Here is a 15913-nt window from a genome sequence, read left to right on the forward strand (position 1 = left end):
CTTGCCTGGTTTTAAAATTCGTACTTTTCTGCACGTCATGCAAAACTTCAGAATCCCACATAGTCAATGTAACTAAGTTATTAAGAAAATTGTAGGAGAGCATTTCTTAATTTTAGCTTGAGATTAATTAGGAAACAAAGCCTTATACCAAAGAACCTATGTTTAGAATAGAAAGGCACATAACCTTAATCATATGAATGGCATCAATAGGTGATTATTTTTTACTTAATGTATTTTAACAGTCAAAAGAAGAGGCAGTAGAGGAGTAGAAAATGAAATACTAGTAGTGATGCACATATGGACAACCAATCTGATGAGCCTCAGCCTTTGTTATTTTCCGCATCAGTACCACTCACATTTCACAATTTTGAATATAATCATTAAAATGATTTATTATCAAGCAATCATGGGTATTTTGTGCATATGCTTTGCCTTGTTTGCTGGCAGCAGATACCAATCCAATCATTATCAGCAGACAAATTTTAAAGTGACCAGAGTATTTAAGGAACTATCATGTCAAATGTATCATTGTGTTTCATAGTCAGGAGTCATTACAGCTGTTATTAGCAAGAGTCCATTGCAACCATTAACTGATCCTTTTAACTTGAAAGTTATGTTAAGCTGCTGAGAAGATTTGGGGTTTTTTTTAACATATTCCAAATTCAGCCATTGAGTAAAGACAGCATAACAACAAATATAAGGCATTAACTTGAACTTCATATTTAAGTCCACCCCAAATCACACAATACTGAATACAGCAGTCTAAAGGGAGTAAAAGGTATCTGTATCTGCTACTTGTATGGCTTTCAGGTTGGCTTCCAACCAGGCTGTCCTATTTAGTCTTCTCCAATCAAAGAGACGGCAAGTACAAAATGAAGTATTTGAAGGGGAAAAGTGGTTTTCTATGCTGATTGCTGTAAAATTTGTAAGCTTTCTGATGAGATTCTCTTTCTCTAGAGCCCTGGCTAGCACTGGATAAGTACTGGAATCCAGAAACTGGATGAATTCATGGTCTGATTTAGAATGTACGTACTAAGTGTGGGCTTGTAGAATTTTTTGTCCTACATTATTTCACAGACTTCAGATTTGGCAAGAGCTTGTCAGTTATGTCTATTTGAAGAGCTAAATATGAACTAGGCTTTATTGATTAAAGACTTTTTTATTTTTCTTTTCAGAAATATATTTCAAGAATGGAGAGCTTAGGGGGTTTTATGATGTTAGCTCTCTCAGCTTCATTATTACAGGAAATCTGTGCTAATTTGAAAGACTCTATCTTAAAATGTAACTGTCAGAGCGTTTTTTAAGAAGACGGGGAAAAAGAAGACAGAACAAAGAGGTGAGGTAAAAGACCTGTGATGTCATGAATGCACAGAACAATTGAGGTTGGCAGGGACCTCTGAAGCTCCAAACCACTACTCAAAACCGGGTCAATTAGAGAAAGTTGTGCAGGGCCTTGTGCGGTGGTGTTTTGAGTATCTCCAAGAGTGGAAACTCTGCAAGAACAGCTTGCTCAATCTGGGCAAACCCTTCCAGTATCTGAGCACCCTCACAGTAAAAAAAGTTGTTTCTTATCTTCAAGTGGACTTTCTTGTGCTTCAGTCTGTGCCCACTGCCTCTCATCCTGTCCCTGGGCACCAATTCCAAATGCCATTGAGGCTGGCTCTCTGGGAAGAGTTATCTTGCCATCTGACCTACAGGACACCACTCAGAACAGTGCAATGGACAATAAGCATGGTGGTTATGTGTTCACTTTGTATCTTATCTGGGTACCACTGTTCTTACACTACACATAAAAGTAAGTCTCTGAAGTGACATCATTCTATTTAAAATAGGAAACTGATTACTATCAACAAAGAAACTAGCATTTGAACATGAATGGCTGAAAGAAAGCTCCTTACAATCGGGCAGGGATTGAAAATTGGCCATCAGACCTTAATCCTGATTAATCCCTCCTAAAAACCTAATGATCAGACGTCAAAAACCGACATGGTCCTTATTCTCATCTTGAAAAACACAGAAACACATGAATCACCTTGTTTCTGAAATGAAATTCATCCTCCTACAATGCTTAAACTCTGAAAAAATGTAGAACTCAAGGGAACATTATGAGATTTCTTCACCTAAAACATTGCCTGAAGTGTATCTAAGCCATCCATAAGCATTTTTCTATTCTCCTCTTAACAACCTGCACTAGAGGGAGTTCCACAACATCTTTTGGCAGTATGCATCAATATTTCACATGAATTTGATTTCTTCTCTCCCTTTTCCCAATGACTGCATAGATCCTTTCTCTTCATTAAAAAAATTAAGATACATTATCATGTCTTCATTCTGCAGAAGCTCCTCTAAATTAAACAAACTTTCTCTAAGCTCAGGAAAAATATTCAGATGAAGTTCCTTCTCTTTTTTTGAAACAGAACCCAATCCAACCATGCAGCTATCTGCTCTATATTCAAGAATTAGAGATGACTGAAAAGCACAGCCTGAAAGGACGGCTCATAATTTATTAGTTAAGCCAGTTAGTAAATTGGAAGAGAGAAAATCTTTAAATAGATTACTGATAAACTTGGGGGGGAAATAGACAATCTTTCAGGTACATGACTCCTGCTACTTGAGAATAGAGCTCAGTAGAGGGTATGAATTTTGGTCTGTAATGTATGAGTTATTGCAGCTCTTTTTTTTACTTTTCCTTGAGTTGCCTGTTTTGATTGAAACACAACAATTTAACAAAATTAATCTAGAACAAATGACTAACAAGTTTAAAACTATTGTAAAACATTAACATAAATTGATAAATTAGTGAAGTAAACCACATATTAAACCTTAATTTTTTTATGTAAAAGGCAAATTAGTTTCGTCTTAATCTCCTAAACCTGTTAATAGAGGTTTTAGCTTGTGTGCTATCATACACTTTTGCTATCTTCAGGTCTATCAAGGGAATTAGATTGACTGTGATCTGCTGTGTGCCTTAAGGCAAAACCTCAAATACTTCAAGGTTCATTAAGCAAGAAATTTAAACCACTAAAACATAAAACAGCAATGTGTGGACACATTGGCTTATTTTATTTTCAAAATTAGAAGTTCTGCCAGGAAAAAAAAAAAAAGGCATCTTTTAAAGCTCCAATCCTGCAATTAGCATATCTCATTCCTGGTTTGGGGACTAATACTCCAGAGCTGCAAACACTTAAACACTGACTTAACTTGACTGTTATGAGTAGGCTTACTGAAATTAATGGTGCTTTTCATGATAGTAAAGTTAAGTACGTGCCTGTGTGAATAAAGAATCAAGATTCAGCTTTTTAATTTCATAGTGAGGGAATGAATTATTTCTATGTATTCTACAAATAACCAAACAAAACTTTTAAAAGTAGTTTTCTACCTCCAGCATTTTTCTGAAGTGTTTTCTGCATCGATATCCTCTCCACCACTTCTGTATCAAAATCACCATTGCATTCAGATGTCTAAAATGAAATATATTAACAAAATAAGATTTTTTTTGAGTATAACTTTTTTTCATAATATTAAAAATAACATATAGTGTATTATCCATACTTATTCCACACAGATGATCACTACAAACACACTTTATATGTATACATGTATGCATACATACATATGCACACATACAAATAGACCATTATATACCTATATTTATGCATACACACAAACTTTGATTTTTGGAAAAAACGTGTTACTGCAAACTTCCCTATTTTGGTTATCATTACAAAAGTTTAATGAAAAAGCCTTACAAATTTCATTTGCATAATAAGATGATTTTATTTGCATGGATGGTTTTAAACAACATATCTGATCAGTTCAGAATTTTTTATGTCACATGCACATTTTCGCAGCTTTACAATTTTTAAATATTTGGCAAAACTCACTGATATCTGGAATTTTGAGACACCTTATTCACTTTTATCTTCTTTGCTTTTATAAAATTACACCTAGCTTAATTGTGAGTTAATATTTACTTTGACTCTCTTTCTCTATGTATATAATATATATGTATGCATATATATATATATATGTGAAATTATGGTACTAAAAATTTCATAATTGGTGTCTCACATTAATTTTTGGAGAAAATCGTGCAATCATTACTTTGGGGCTGTCTAGAAAAAACTCCATAGGGGATCATTCACACCACCTGACTGCGGACATCAAACTCATAAGCCTTGAAGCCCACTCAGTGGAAGCAGTCTTAGGGTAATTCAGAACACTGAGAACTGCCTGTATTGAGCCTGTGCTCCTAAGTTAGAGAGAATCACAGAATCATTAAAGTTGGAAGAAACCTTCAAGATCAACTAGTCCAACCATCAACCCAGCACCACCATAATCACCCCTAAACCATATCCCCAAGTGCCACATCCGGACATCCCTTGAACAATTCCAGGGATGGTGACTTCACCATCCCCCTGGGCTACTTATTCCAATGCCTAATCACTCCTTCACTGAAATTTTTTTTCCTAATATCTGATCTGAACTTCCTGTGGTGCAACTTAAGGCCATTTCCTCTGATCCCTTCACTTGATACACAGCAGAAGAGATCGACCCCCACCTCACTACAACTTTCTTTCAGGCATTGTAGAGAGCAGTGCAGTCCTCCCTGAGCTTCCCCTTCTCCAGGCTAAACAACCTCAGCTCCTTCAGCTGCTCCTCATATGACTCGTGCTCCAGACCCTTCCCCAGCTCTGTTACCCTTCTCTGCACATGTTCCAGCAACTCACTGTCCTTCTTGTAGTGAGGGGCCCAGAGCTGAACACAGTAAATGAGGTGAGGCCTCACCAGTGCCAAGTACAGGGGGGCCATCTTTTTCCTAGTTCTCCTGGAAAAACTATTGATACAGGCCAAGAAACCAAGAGGACGCTGAGCAAGATCAGTCTGCACACAGTTGCAGAGAAAATCGTCTTCTACACGTAGCTGAGATTTACTTCTTCCTACATTGGTCATTACTAAATACAAATGTGTGTTTGGAAGAGCATTTTCCTATAGAATAGATTGGCAAAGACACTTGGGTTTTCACTTTCTTCTGCGGCATACAGCTGTTACTCATGTCCTGGAAACAGAGGCTAAATAATCAAGCCTTTGTCTTTGTGGGTGCTTTTTGACATTGACTTCTTGGAGAGTTGAAGTGCCACGTTTGTTTGCCTGCTGAATGCTTGCCTGTGACCGCTGCATCCTGTGACAACACATTTGAACCAGCAATGGAAAACAAATTACCTGTGCTTTTTTTAACAAGTGCACATAATGACTGTAGCCTATGAGGGAAATACTAGCCATTAAATAATTAATTTTATTAAACCTAATAATTACTTACGTTTCACACAGTCTGTCTGGATGATACATAATGACCCGTGACAGGCAAGAGGTCAAACAAAAAGATGTAAAAATCCCTCTCCCTAATTTTTATGAAGATGCAGAAATTTGAGCACATGAGTTTGACCAGTTGGGCTTACAATCATAAAAAATGGAGAAGGGCTTTCAGGGAGAAGAGACCAATCATAGTGTTTCCAAGAAGGTTGTATCAACATCATAAAACCATAGAATCATTAAGGTTGGAAAAGATCTCCAAGATCAAGTCCAATGTTGATATGGTATTTTACAGAACAAAGATCTCTGATTTATAAATGGAGAAAATTATGTAAAGAAAGATTTTTTTTAAATGACCTCGTTAAGTCCAGCAGTAGAACTTAATTTCTACAATAAAAGTCCAGTTGCCATACCCTCACTAGGCAATTTTTCTGTAACAACAACAATAAGAGAGAGCAGCACCACAGAAAAGGACCTGGGGGTCCTGGTTGCCAGCACGTTGAATCTGAGTCAGCAGTGCCCTGGCAGCCAGGAGGGCCAACCGTGTCCTGGGGGGCACCAGGCAAAGCATCGTCAGCTGGTCGAGGGAGGGGATTGTCCCACTCTGCTCTGCGCTGGGGCAGCCTCACCTTGAATATTGTGTGGAGCTTTGGGCACCACAATATAAGAAAGATATAAAGAGAGTATCCAAAGGAGGATTATGGAGATGGTGAAGGGCCTTGAGGGGAAGCCATTATGAGGATTGCCTGAGGTCACTTGATCTGTTCTGCCTGGAGAAGAGGAGACTGAGGGGAGACCTCATCCCAGTCTACAACTTCCTGATGAGGGGAAGAGGAGGGGCAGGCACTGATCCCTTCTCTGTGGTGACCAGTGACAGGACCTGAGGGAGTGGCTTGAAGTTGTGTCAGGTGAGGTTTAGGTTGGATATTAGGAAAAAGTTTTTCGCCCAGAGGGTGGTTGAGCACTGGAACAGGCTCCCCAGGGAGGTGGTTACAGCGCCGAGCCCGATAGAGTTCAAGAAGTGTTTGGACAGCGCTCTCAGGCACATGGTGTGACTCTAGAGGTGTCTTGTGCAGGGCCAGGAGTTGGACTTGGATGATCCCTTCCAACTCAGGATATTCTATCATTCTATAAGAAAAGTCTCTCAATCAGCATATCCAAGGGACATCTGCTTGTTTTGTTTCTTTTCCAGTCGTGACAAGATGTCCTACAGAATACTGTGTATCTATTATGAAGATAGATTATTTCCATGCTACCTATTAGCATCATGCCTTTTTAACTGTATGCAGTTCTGAAAATCAAAAATTACTTTTTACAGTGCCACAGCATATATTACATTCTGTTGAAAAGCAGAATAAGAGTTGTTGCTTTTTTTTCCCCTAAATGCTCCCTTTTTATTAAAATCAAGTAATACCATGAGCAATTTTGAGGAAAAATTCAAGGCTGAAACACAGATTAGGATAGGCTAGATGGCCTTAACATACTACCTCAGATAGGCTCGGACCCTGCATCCTCGAAACCAGCTCTGGATTTTGACAGCAGCTCTGTATTTTATTTTTCTGTCTTCATCTATAGATCTGGAAATATAAAAGCAGTAATAATTATCAGCATTGCAATGTAGAACCAAAGTAAAAAAATTATTCTAAATATGTTTTATTGTTGCAGTTTGGGATCCTTTTCACTAGGTTTTTCCCTTTTTAATTCTACATAATTCAATGGTAGTGCAGAAAAATGTAATTTACGTTAGTTGCATAGTATGAAGGTAACAAGGATAAAGAGTATTGCTATTCATAGGGGATGTAAGTTTTGGGAGAATGTATTTCTTATTCTCACACAATACTGAATATACATCTCAGCATGTCACGTGGACTTCCATTGCAGGTGAAATATGTGGATAATGCTTTAACTAAAATTAGGACTGAATTATAAGAAAAATCAGGTAACTGTGTATAATATTGTATACGATATGAATATTAAATAAATTCACTGTGGTCAATATTATAATCTGAAGCATATATTAAATATAAGATCTAGTTTAAACACATTATCTTTTGATTGTTAAAAAATATTTTAGTCATTTATTACTTGAACATTGATAGCATCAATAATGGTGACAGATACACTCCTTGTCTGTAGGATTTTTTTAATGAATATGAGTTGACCTTAGCAGGATGGAAACAGAGGATTTAGACATTCTATCTAGTTTCCTAGGAAGGAATTTCGAGAGGAGAAATATGAAAAAGAAGAGGTGATCAAAGGAACGTGAGATACAAATGTAAGTTTATACTGTTATGACAATGAAAGCATAGGAAAGAAACTAGGTGTGAGAATTTCCAAACTTTAGAGGGCCTGGAACATCAGGAAATTTAGTGTGGCTTAAAAGGAAGTCAGAACTTGGAAACTTAGTAATTTAAACAGATACCAAAGGGATGACCATAGGAATCTTTTACATGGAAATACAGTAGTCAATGCAACAGCTTATTGAGTCCTGACAGAACTTTTCAAAATGGGAATTCAAAGACACGGATTTTGGAGATGATGTAGATATGAAACTGGCAGCATACTGACATGTGCAAAGAGGGAATAAAAGGAAACAACAGAATTACAAAATATGCTAGGGTTGCAGCATTGATTAATACAGATCCTAGAGGAAATAATGAAAAAGGGAGGATACAGAGAAGGGTGAAGGATTTGGTTTTAAGTTACACAACAAGAAAGGTTATCTAGAAAGAGATACTGGTGAGGCAGCAGAAGATGCAAGGTTGATATAGGGGAGAATTGATGACTTCAAGGAGATTTTCAAGAACTATTAGATGTCAAAGCTTTGTGTCAAATGACACAGTACAAGGAAAGACATGCACAATTGGGAAAGAAACACAAGAAGCACAAGTAAAAGGACCTCATCAGAAAATAATTCCAAGAGATATCCCTTGCTTGCATTCTCTCTGTGACTCTGTCTACTAGAGAATAGTGTTTGTGACAAAGCTAAAAGTCATGTAAGGAAAACCATGAATCTAAAAGAGATTAAAGAAATATATTAACCTGGAAGAGGCTTTTAAGAGAATTTAGGAAGAAATCATTACCATTATGAGTTTCAATGCTGAGAGGTAAAACTCAGCTATGAGATCATCTCTGGCTTTTATTTACTTTTTATTTGTTTCAAAGCATCAGTAACTGTCAAGTCTTTGAACTGAAAATTATATTTTAATTTTCATGGATTTTTTTTTTGTTATCCCATTTTTATTAGGAACATATTTACCAAATACTTTAATTTGTTACACCTGACACAAAATAACAATTAGGTTACTATTAGTTAGTTTCCTTAATTAGCTGATATTAGTGAGCTCAATTAACAAAGTTTTGTGTCAACATTAATTGCATCAGTAAACACCAAAAAGATTATTTTTTGTCTGATAAATTAGGATTATCCTCATCATATTTGTTGTGAAATGAAATGCAGATTTACTATCAGAGATCAAGAAACATTAGCTCCACTCATTTTATATCATCTAGTGCAGCATGTGTTCTCAAATCACATTAAATGGGCACAAATTTTCATTGTCATCTGACAATCACCAGACCTTCTCAATATCTGAAAACTGTGGGAAACAAACTTTTTTAATCTAAGATCACAGAATAAAAAGTTTTCAAAGCTGGCTAGAGAGCTTACTTATTCCCTTCTTGTGTAGATTCTGAGTCTTCATAGGAAGCAGACACCTTCAGATACTTTTATCTAGAGGTAAATGATTTTGATTAAAAGGATTTTGATTGAGCAATTTGGGCCTGGACAGGCATCCACAACTACAGTCTGGAAATTAAGGAGTTGTGGGACCGGCCATGTCAGAGGTGACAGCTCCAAAACCATTCCTAGCCACTTGGCAATGACAACAGTCTGCTTCTGGAAGAGCAGAAGCCTTCTCCTCTCTTACTCCCTGTTAGATTTTTTTAGCTGGCATTCTGTCATGTCTGGCCAAGTCAGTTTACAAGTCCTTGTAAAGTTTATTGAAGCAGACCAACAACAAGACAGTTCCACAAACCCTTTCAACTGCCCTTGCCAGCAGAAGTGGTTTGAGGTGAAAGTTTCTCAGGCAGGTATTTGCCCTTTTGATCAGGTTGCATAGTCGTCACACTGTTTGAATTGAGCTTTTAGAGTCACAGGTATTTCTCAAGGACTTTACTGAAAGTAAAAAAAGCATATTCAAGGTCAGCACCTGACACAGGTGCTACAGTAAACAAAAGTAGGTTCTTGAATGAGTAGAGTGATAAAATTGCGTAACACTTAAGACAGTGCACTAATGGATTCTGAGTAGTCTAATGCTTATGCTGACAGGGTATTTCTCAAAGTGCAGGTTTATGGTATTTTTGCATTATGACATCATTGTGCAAGTCCTTCCCTAGAAAGGTGTTTTCCCTAAAAAGCCAGCTTAAGACACCTCATACCTCTCACATAAACAGAGTTCTCCATAAAGCATGACAGGAATGTTATGAAGATCAGAAAAATACTATTAAGATTAGTTGCCGAGCCGGACTGTTTGAATCTTCTCATTTAAATACTCAGCTGCAAATCTGAATTTTCAGAAGCTGATGAATCATAGCCTATTCTTAAAAGGGAAACAATTCATGTTTGGAAAGCTCTGCCAAAAAACAAATCCCCAAACATCAAGCATGCTGCCCTCCAACGGATTCCCAAGTCTGGCTCAGACTGCTCTTTCTAACCTGAAATATGTGAAATACAAGCATAGTTTCCTGTAACTGATGTTTGTTTAGTGAACTGCTGTGTGTACAGCCACAGGAGTATGAACAAAAGTTCAGGGGAAGAACAGGAAAACACACCACTCTACATGCAGGCAGGACTTGATGTCTGTGTAACTTTTAGGGATGTTCAGGAGCTTTGTTATTCATGCTAATGATGTTGTAATTAGATTCAAAAATAAATTATTCATTAATTAGTGAAGAAAAATTAAACTACAACTATGCTAAACACTTTTTTTTGTGTGTGTGCATATTTGCATTGCACATACAGCAACAGCAACAGTGCAGTTGAATAAAAGGGTTTACAGGACAACTCTATGCAATATTAAAGTTGGTCTGAAAACATTTTATTTCCTAAAATCTGATATGGGAAAAGCTGGCCATCACCATGTTAGCAGCCAGAAAACTCAGCAGTGCAAACTGTCCCACTTGGTGAGAAGGGTAACAGGTGATCTGATCTGCCAGCCTGTTGCTCACTATGTGGGATATGTTAGATCTTTAAGTAGAATAAACACCTCCTTAACTTGGTGAAAAAAAAAGACAAAGCACGTCCCAGGTACTTAGAAACTCAAGTTGCACAATCTAATCTAGAAACTAAGCTCACTTTTAAACAGTGTGGATAATAAACATCAACTCGCTCAGAAGTTGGGGTGATTTTCTTTCAATCAACTTAAAAAAAAAATTTAAAAAAATTAAAAAAAATAGAAAAAGTAGTGCCTTGCAAGAGGACAAGTGTTCAGGTATAGTCACAGACCTAACCCACCAGTGCAGGGGGCTCAAGGCTGGCGTTCCGCATCCTGGCATCGCTATGAGGGATCCTCAAGGAATAGCAACGATGTTGATGCAAGAGAGAGGAGCAGGCTCCTGGGGAAAAGGGGCCGGCTCCTGTGGAGAGGGCTGAAATCGCGAGGCTCAACACCTTTTAGGAGTTTCCAGAGGCTCCTTTCCCCTCAAAATTAGTGAGGGGTTGGGGGGGTGGGTTGGGGGGGTGGGCAGAGGAAGAGAGGTACATTAAGTATTTTTATTGTATAAATGGACCCCTTAAAGACGCTGTGCTGCTGCCATCAGGTCTCCTCACATCGCACTGGCAATATTTGGGACCAAGGAGGTGAGCTGGTGCTCTCGGGAGGGATTTTAAAGTGAAACAGAATCACAGAATGGTTAAGGTTGGAAAGGGACCACAGTGGGTCATCTGGTCCAACCTCTCTGCTGAAGCAAGCTCGTCCTAGAGCACATGGCACAGGATTGCGACCAGAGGGTTCCTGAATATCTCCATTCAGGGAGACTCTGCAACTTCTCTGGTCAACCTGTTCCAGCGTGCTGTCACTCCCACAGTAAAGAAGTTCTTCCTCATATTCAGGTGGAACTTCCTGTGCATCGGTTTCTGCTCGTTGCTTCTTGTCCTATTGCTTGGCACCACCAAGAAGAGCCTGGATCCATTCTCGACAGTCTCCCTTCACATACTTATAGACATTGATGAGATTCCCTCTCACCCGTCTCCTCGTGGCTGAACAGGCCCAGCTCCTTCAGCCTTTCCTCGTAAGAGATGTTCCAGTCCCTTGATCATCTTCGTAGCCCTCCGCTGGACCCACTCCAGGAGCTCCATGTCTCTCTTGTACTGAGGAGCCCAGAACTGGACAATTTCCAGAGGGACTGCTGCCATCTCGTTGCCTAGGGAGAGCCGGGGTCGCCCGCCCGCCCCAACCCAGCATGAAGAGGTGTGACCCGCCCCACCACCGGCACGGCCCGGGTACCTGTTCGCAAGGAAATACTCCTCTCGCAGCTCCGATAGCCTCTCCTGCAGCCGGGCCAGGGCGGCCATGCTCCCTCCCTCCTCCCGCCCTCCCGACGCCGCCGCCATGGCAACGGGACCGTCCCACTGCGCTGGGCCGCGGGGGTGGCGCTGCCCCGGCGGCCGCGCAGGGAGGGACCGGCACCGCTCCGGGGGCAGCGGGGGCTGCGCGGGGCTGCATCGGGGTCGAGACGAGGGTGCTGGAGGGGACGCGGAGCCCCTGGGTAGCGGCCGGGAGAGGGCTGGGAAGAGGCGAGGTGGTCGCGCCCGGCTTCCTCCGGTGCCGCGGCCGCTTCCGGGCCCGCATCATGGGGGACTGAGGAGCAGCGCCGGCCGCCCGCGCCCGCCCGCCCGGCCCGAGCCCGCCCGGCCCCGGCCCCCGCCCGCCTCCCCTCGGCACAGTCTCTGCGAAGCGGCGCCAGCCTCCCCGGGGAGCGGCCGGGCGAGGCGCCGGGTTCATGTTCCGGGTGGCTGAACCTACCCCGACCCGAGCTCAGGCGGCGAGGAAGAGCTGGTAAGCCCGGGCCCGGGGGGGACACGTGTCCGCCGCCCCCTGCCCGCCCGCGGGGCCGCTGGAGGCGGGAGCGGGTCGGGAACAGCATCTCCGCGCCGCGGGTGGGGCTTGGAAACGTGGGGGCGGATGGTGTCCCGGCCGGGCCTCCCCGGGGCTGCGGCTGGCACAGGGCGGAGGTGATGGTGGTGATGGTGCCGATGGTGCCCGGCCAGGCCCCGGGGATGCGCGGCCGGAGGTCTGACAGGTGCCACTGGCGCGTCCCGGCGGCGCGACGCGTTTATGAGCGAGCAATAGGCGGAGGAAGGAATTTCAACGACTTGCTGAAAAGGGACAGCAGGCAAACGATGAATCAAAACTTTTGTCCCGAGCTCAGTTAGGTTTCCCTGCGTGTTTGGGTTTTTCTGACAGTGATAGGCTCTCTAAGGCCTAAAGCCCTTGCAGTGTGTGCAGCTGAGCATCCAGGAACTTGGGTTTGCTGCTCTGGAGGTTTTTTATTGCAAACCAAGAATCAACAAGTGCTGCTGTAGCCATCGAGCAGGGAAAGCGTGGGTGGTTCTCCTGCAATAAAGTTCACAGATTTACTGTTTTATGTAATTCCATGTGCCAGCATAGTGACCACAAAGGCAATACTGTTTTTATTGTAGCACTGTGAATAGGGGAAGCCAAGTAACAGAATAGAAAAAGTCCCTTTTGTTAATAGGCCATGGAGGTGTAAAGACTGGTAGTGGAGAGACTTGATAGACACAGGATGTCCCAAACAACTAGCTGGGAAGCCTTTCGTTTTCTTCCTGAAATGTTACATATCTTGTGATATGTTGAGTAACAACTGGTGTGTATAGCTTGTCATTTGTTTAACTTTTATTAATGTCAGCAAGGAGGATTGTGGTGGGATTTTATTGTGTTTTTTTCTTAGTAATTTGAGGCCTCGAGGCTTTTTTAGAGGCTATATTCCATATACAGATAGCTTCTGGTAGATTTCTCAGATCTAAAATAGTTTTTCTTTCATCTTTTTTTTTTTTTGTTTCTTTCCTGGGGATGAGGAAGAAGAGGAAAGGAAAGGCTTTGCACTGTGTTTTCTTACATAGAAAACTCCATTTGTCCTCCACTTTTGCCGGTACCATCTGGTTTTTTTTCCTGTGGGTATTGTCATGGCTTCTTTACAATTTTCTAACTGAGAAAACTTTCAAAGAGGGATTTTACTTTCTCTGATAAATGTATTGGGTAGAAGAAGCTTGTCAGTATTGCTAGGCATCCAAATTTGCCTGATGTAAATATAACTTCTGTTGGTGTAATTCAGAACGTTTCAGAGAATGAGGTATACTCCAGTGGCACAAGTATTTTTACTTGAGTAGAAATGCTGCATACAATAGAAACATTGCCTACGACATTCCAAACATGTGTCTGTACTCTGAGAAATTTTTCATTAAATATACCGGTCATTCATCTTTAAATTTTACTGGTTTGTGTCCACATAAAGTAATAGTCTTCAGCAACATGAGGTGTGGGCATAGTCTTCTGTAACTGTCATCAGACAGTAACGATTTTGCTCGTGCAAATACACTGCCCAGAGGAATTCAATACAGAGAAAAATATTGAAATGTTATCTATAGCACTCTTAGTTTAGCAGTTCTTAAAGGAAGGTCTGTTGAAAATCTGACTGCTCCTCAGAGCTGCTCTCCTATTCTTATATATAAGTTATTTCAGAAGTTGTCTATTAAAGGAAGTCCATTTGATTGGGATGCAGGAAAATACTTTTTTCAGTGTCTAATACTTGATGTGGAAAATTAAGAACTTGTGCTTTTTTAACAGCACTGAGACCCTAAAGAGCTGAGTAGATTCAGAACAACCACAAAGTAAAACTGTTCACTTTGGATGTTAAAGCTGCTCCGAAGCTGAATGTTTTTCATTTAAATTGTGAACACATGTAACACTTTAGGAATAGTTTGTATTTTGGATACTTATTGGGCACTCTGATAATGACTATGGTGCTATAGTGTATTACCACCATGTGACAGTTCATGTAATTCTGCACCTTGACAATTAATTAGAGAACTAATACTTCTGAAAAGGGCAAGCATATCAGTAAATGACAGCAATGGGATTGTAAGAATTGCTCCCTCTTATGATAAATTGCTCCAAACCTCATTTCTGGCTGACCAATTCATTTGTGTTAGAGCCTTGTTAAATGTAGTTCATGTCAGCATCTTTCTGACTGTATGCCATTGCTCTGTACTAAACACTTTTTCACTGTTAAATATAAGTAGACTGATAGTATTTATTGTTGTGCCTTCTTAGATAAGCAGCAGTTGTAGAAAAGTCAGATATACTTATTGCAAGTTAGCCTGGCCCTAATTTTTAGGAGGATCAGCAGCATACTCAGTTATAAAATACCATCATTGCCCAAATACTTTTTATTGTATAGGAGAGAAACACATAATCACAGAATGGGTCAGGTTGTAAGGGACTACAGTGGGTCATCCAGTCCAACCTCCCTACTCAAGTAGGGTCATCCTAGAGCACACAGCACAGGATTGCATCCAGACAGTTCTGGAATATCCCAGTGAGGGAGACTCCACAATGTCTCTGGGTAATCTGTTCCAGTGTGCTGTCACTCCCACAGTAAAGAAGTTCTTCCTCATATTCAGGTGGAACTTCCTGTGCATCAGTTTCTGCCCCTTACCTCTTGTCCTGTTGCTTGGCACCACTGAGCAGAGCCTGGCTCCATCCTCTTGACACCCTTCCTTCAGATACTTATAGACATTGATGAGATTCCCTCTCAGTCATCTCTTCTCTAGGCTGAACAGGCCCAGCTCCATCAGCCTTTCCTCATAAGGTATGTTCCAGTCCCTTGATCATCTTCGTAGCCCTCCTCTGGACCCTCTCCAGGATCTCTGTCTCTCTTGGAGACTCTCTTGGAGTCTCTCTCTGGCTCTGAGGAGCCCAGAATTGGACACAGCACTCAGATGTGGCCTCACCAGGGCTGAGTAGAGGGGTAGGATCATTTCCCTCGACCTGTTGGCAATGCTCTTCCTAATGCACCCCAGGATACCATCGGCCTCCTTGTCCGCAAGGACACACTGCTGGCTCATGGACAGCTTGTTATCTGCCAGGACCCCAATATCCTACTCTGTGGAGCAGTTTTCCAGCAGGTCGGCCCCCAGCCTGTACTGATGCACAAATGTAAGGAAACTCCAATTGTCTAAAGCAGTTTCTCAAATACAGGGTTGGTACCAAGAATTCATGTGTAGTGTGTGACTGGAGAATAAAATGTTGGTAGTAATTGTATGCAGTTACTGGGAGCTGTATATAGAAAAAGTTCATAGACACTTCCAGCAAGTGTAGTAACTATGTCTTAATTGAGGAACAATGACTTTCATAAATCTTAATTTTTTCAAAATCCTCCTGTGCTTTGTTATTTTCTGGAGCTGATTTATATACACACATAATGGACTGCAACAAAGGAGTGTTGGCATACCTCGAAGGTGAAAAGTAGCCTGGGATTTTGGGTTTGGTTTTCCCTTTTGAGATATAGATGTGCTCCA

At 41.1% G+C, this 15913-nt stretch overlaps 2 protein-coding genes across 3 annotated transcripts in view; one reads left to right on the top strand and one right to left on the bottom strand.

The window, feature by feature from the left end:
* SPATA17 (spermatogenesis associated 17) overlaps window positions 1–11933 on the bottom strand; it is a 91372-nt gene extending 79439 nt beyond the window's left edge. For both annotated transcript variants that reach the window (XM_017812793.1, XM_017812792.1), the window contains exons 1-3: window positions 11820–11933; window positions 6801–6890; window positions 3380–3461 (exon numbers count right to left, since the gene is read on the bottom strand). In XM_017812793.1, coding sequence (XP_017668282.1) covers window positions 3380–3461; window positions 6801–6890; window positions 11820–11926 — 279 coding nt within the window. In that variant the 5' untranslated portion in view covers window positions 11927–11933. The remainder of the gene's footprint in view (window positions 1–3379; window positions 3462–6800; window positions 6891–11819) is intronic.
* Window positions 11934–12059: 126 nt separating this feature from the next.
* Window positions 12060–15913, top strand: part of GPATCH2 (G-patch domain containing 2) — a 120808-nt gene continuing 116954 nt past the window's right edge. Inside the window, exon 1 of the mRNA XM_017812950.1 lies at window positions 12060–12371. Within this exon, the coding sequence (XP_017668439.1) occupies window positions 12316–12371 (56 nt within the window). The 5' untranslated portion in view covers window positions 12060–12315. The remainder of the gene's footprint in view (window positions 12372–15913) is intronic.

This window comes from Lepidothrix coronata, unplaced genomic scaffold (genome assembly GCF_001604755.1).
Source record: "Lepidothrix coronata isolate B3197 unplaced genomic scaffold, Lepidothrix_coronata-1.0 Scaffold38, whole genome shotgun sequence".
NCBI lineage: Eukaryota > Metazoa > Chordata > Aves > Passeriformes > Pipridae > Lepidothrix > Lepidothrix coronata.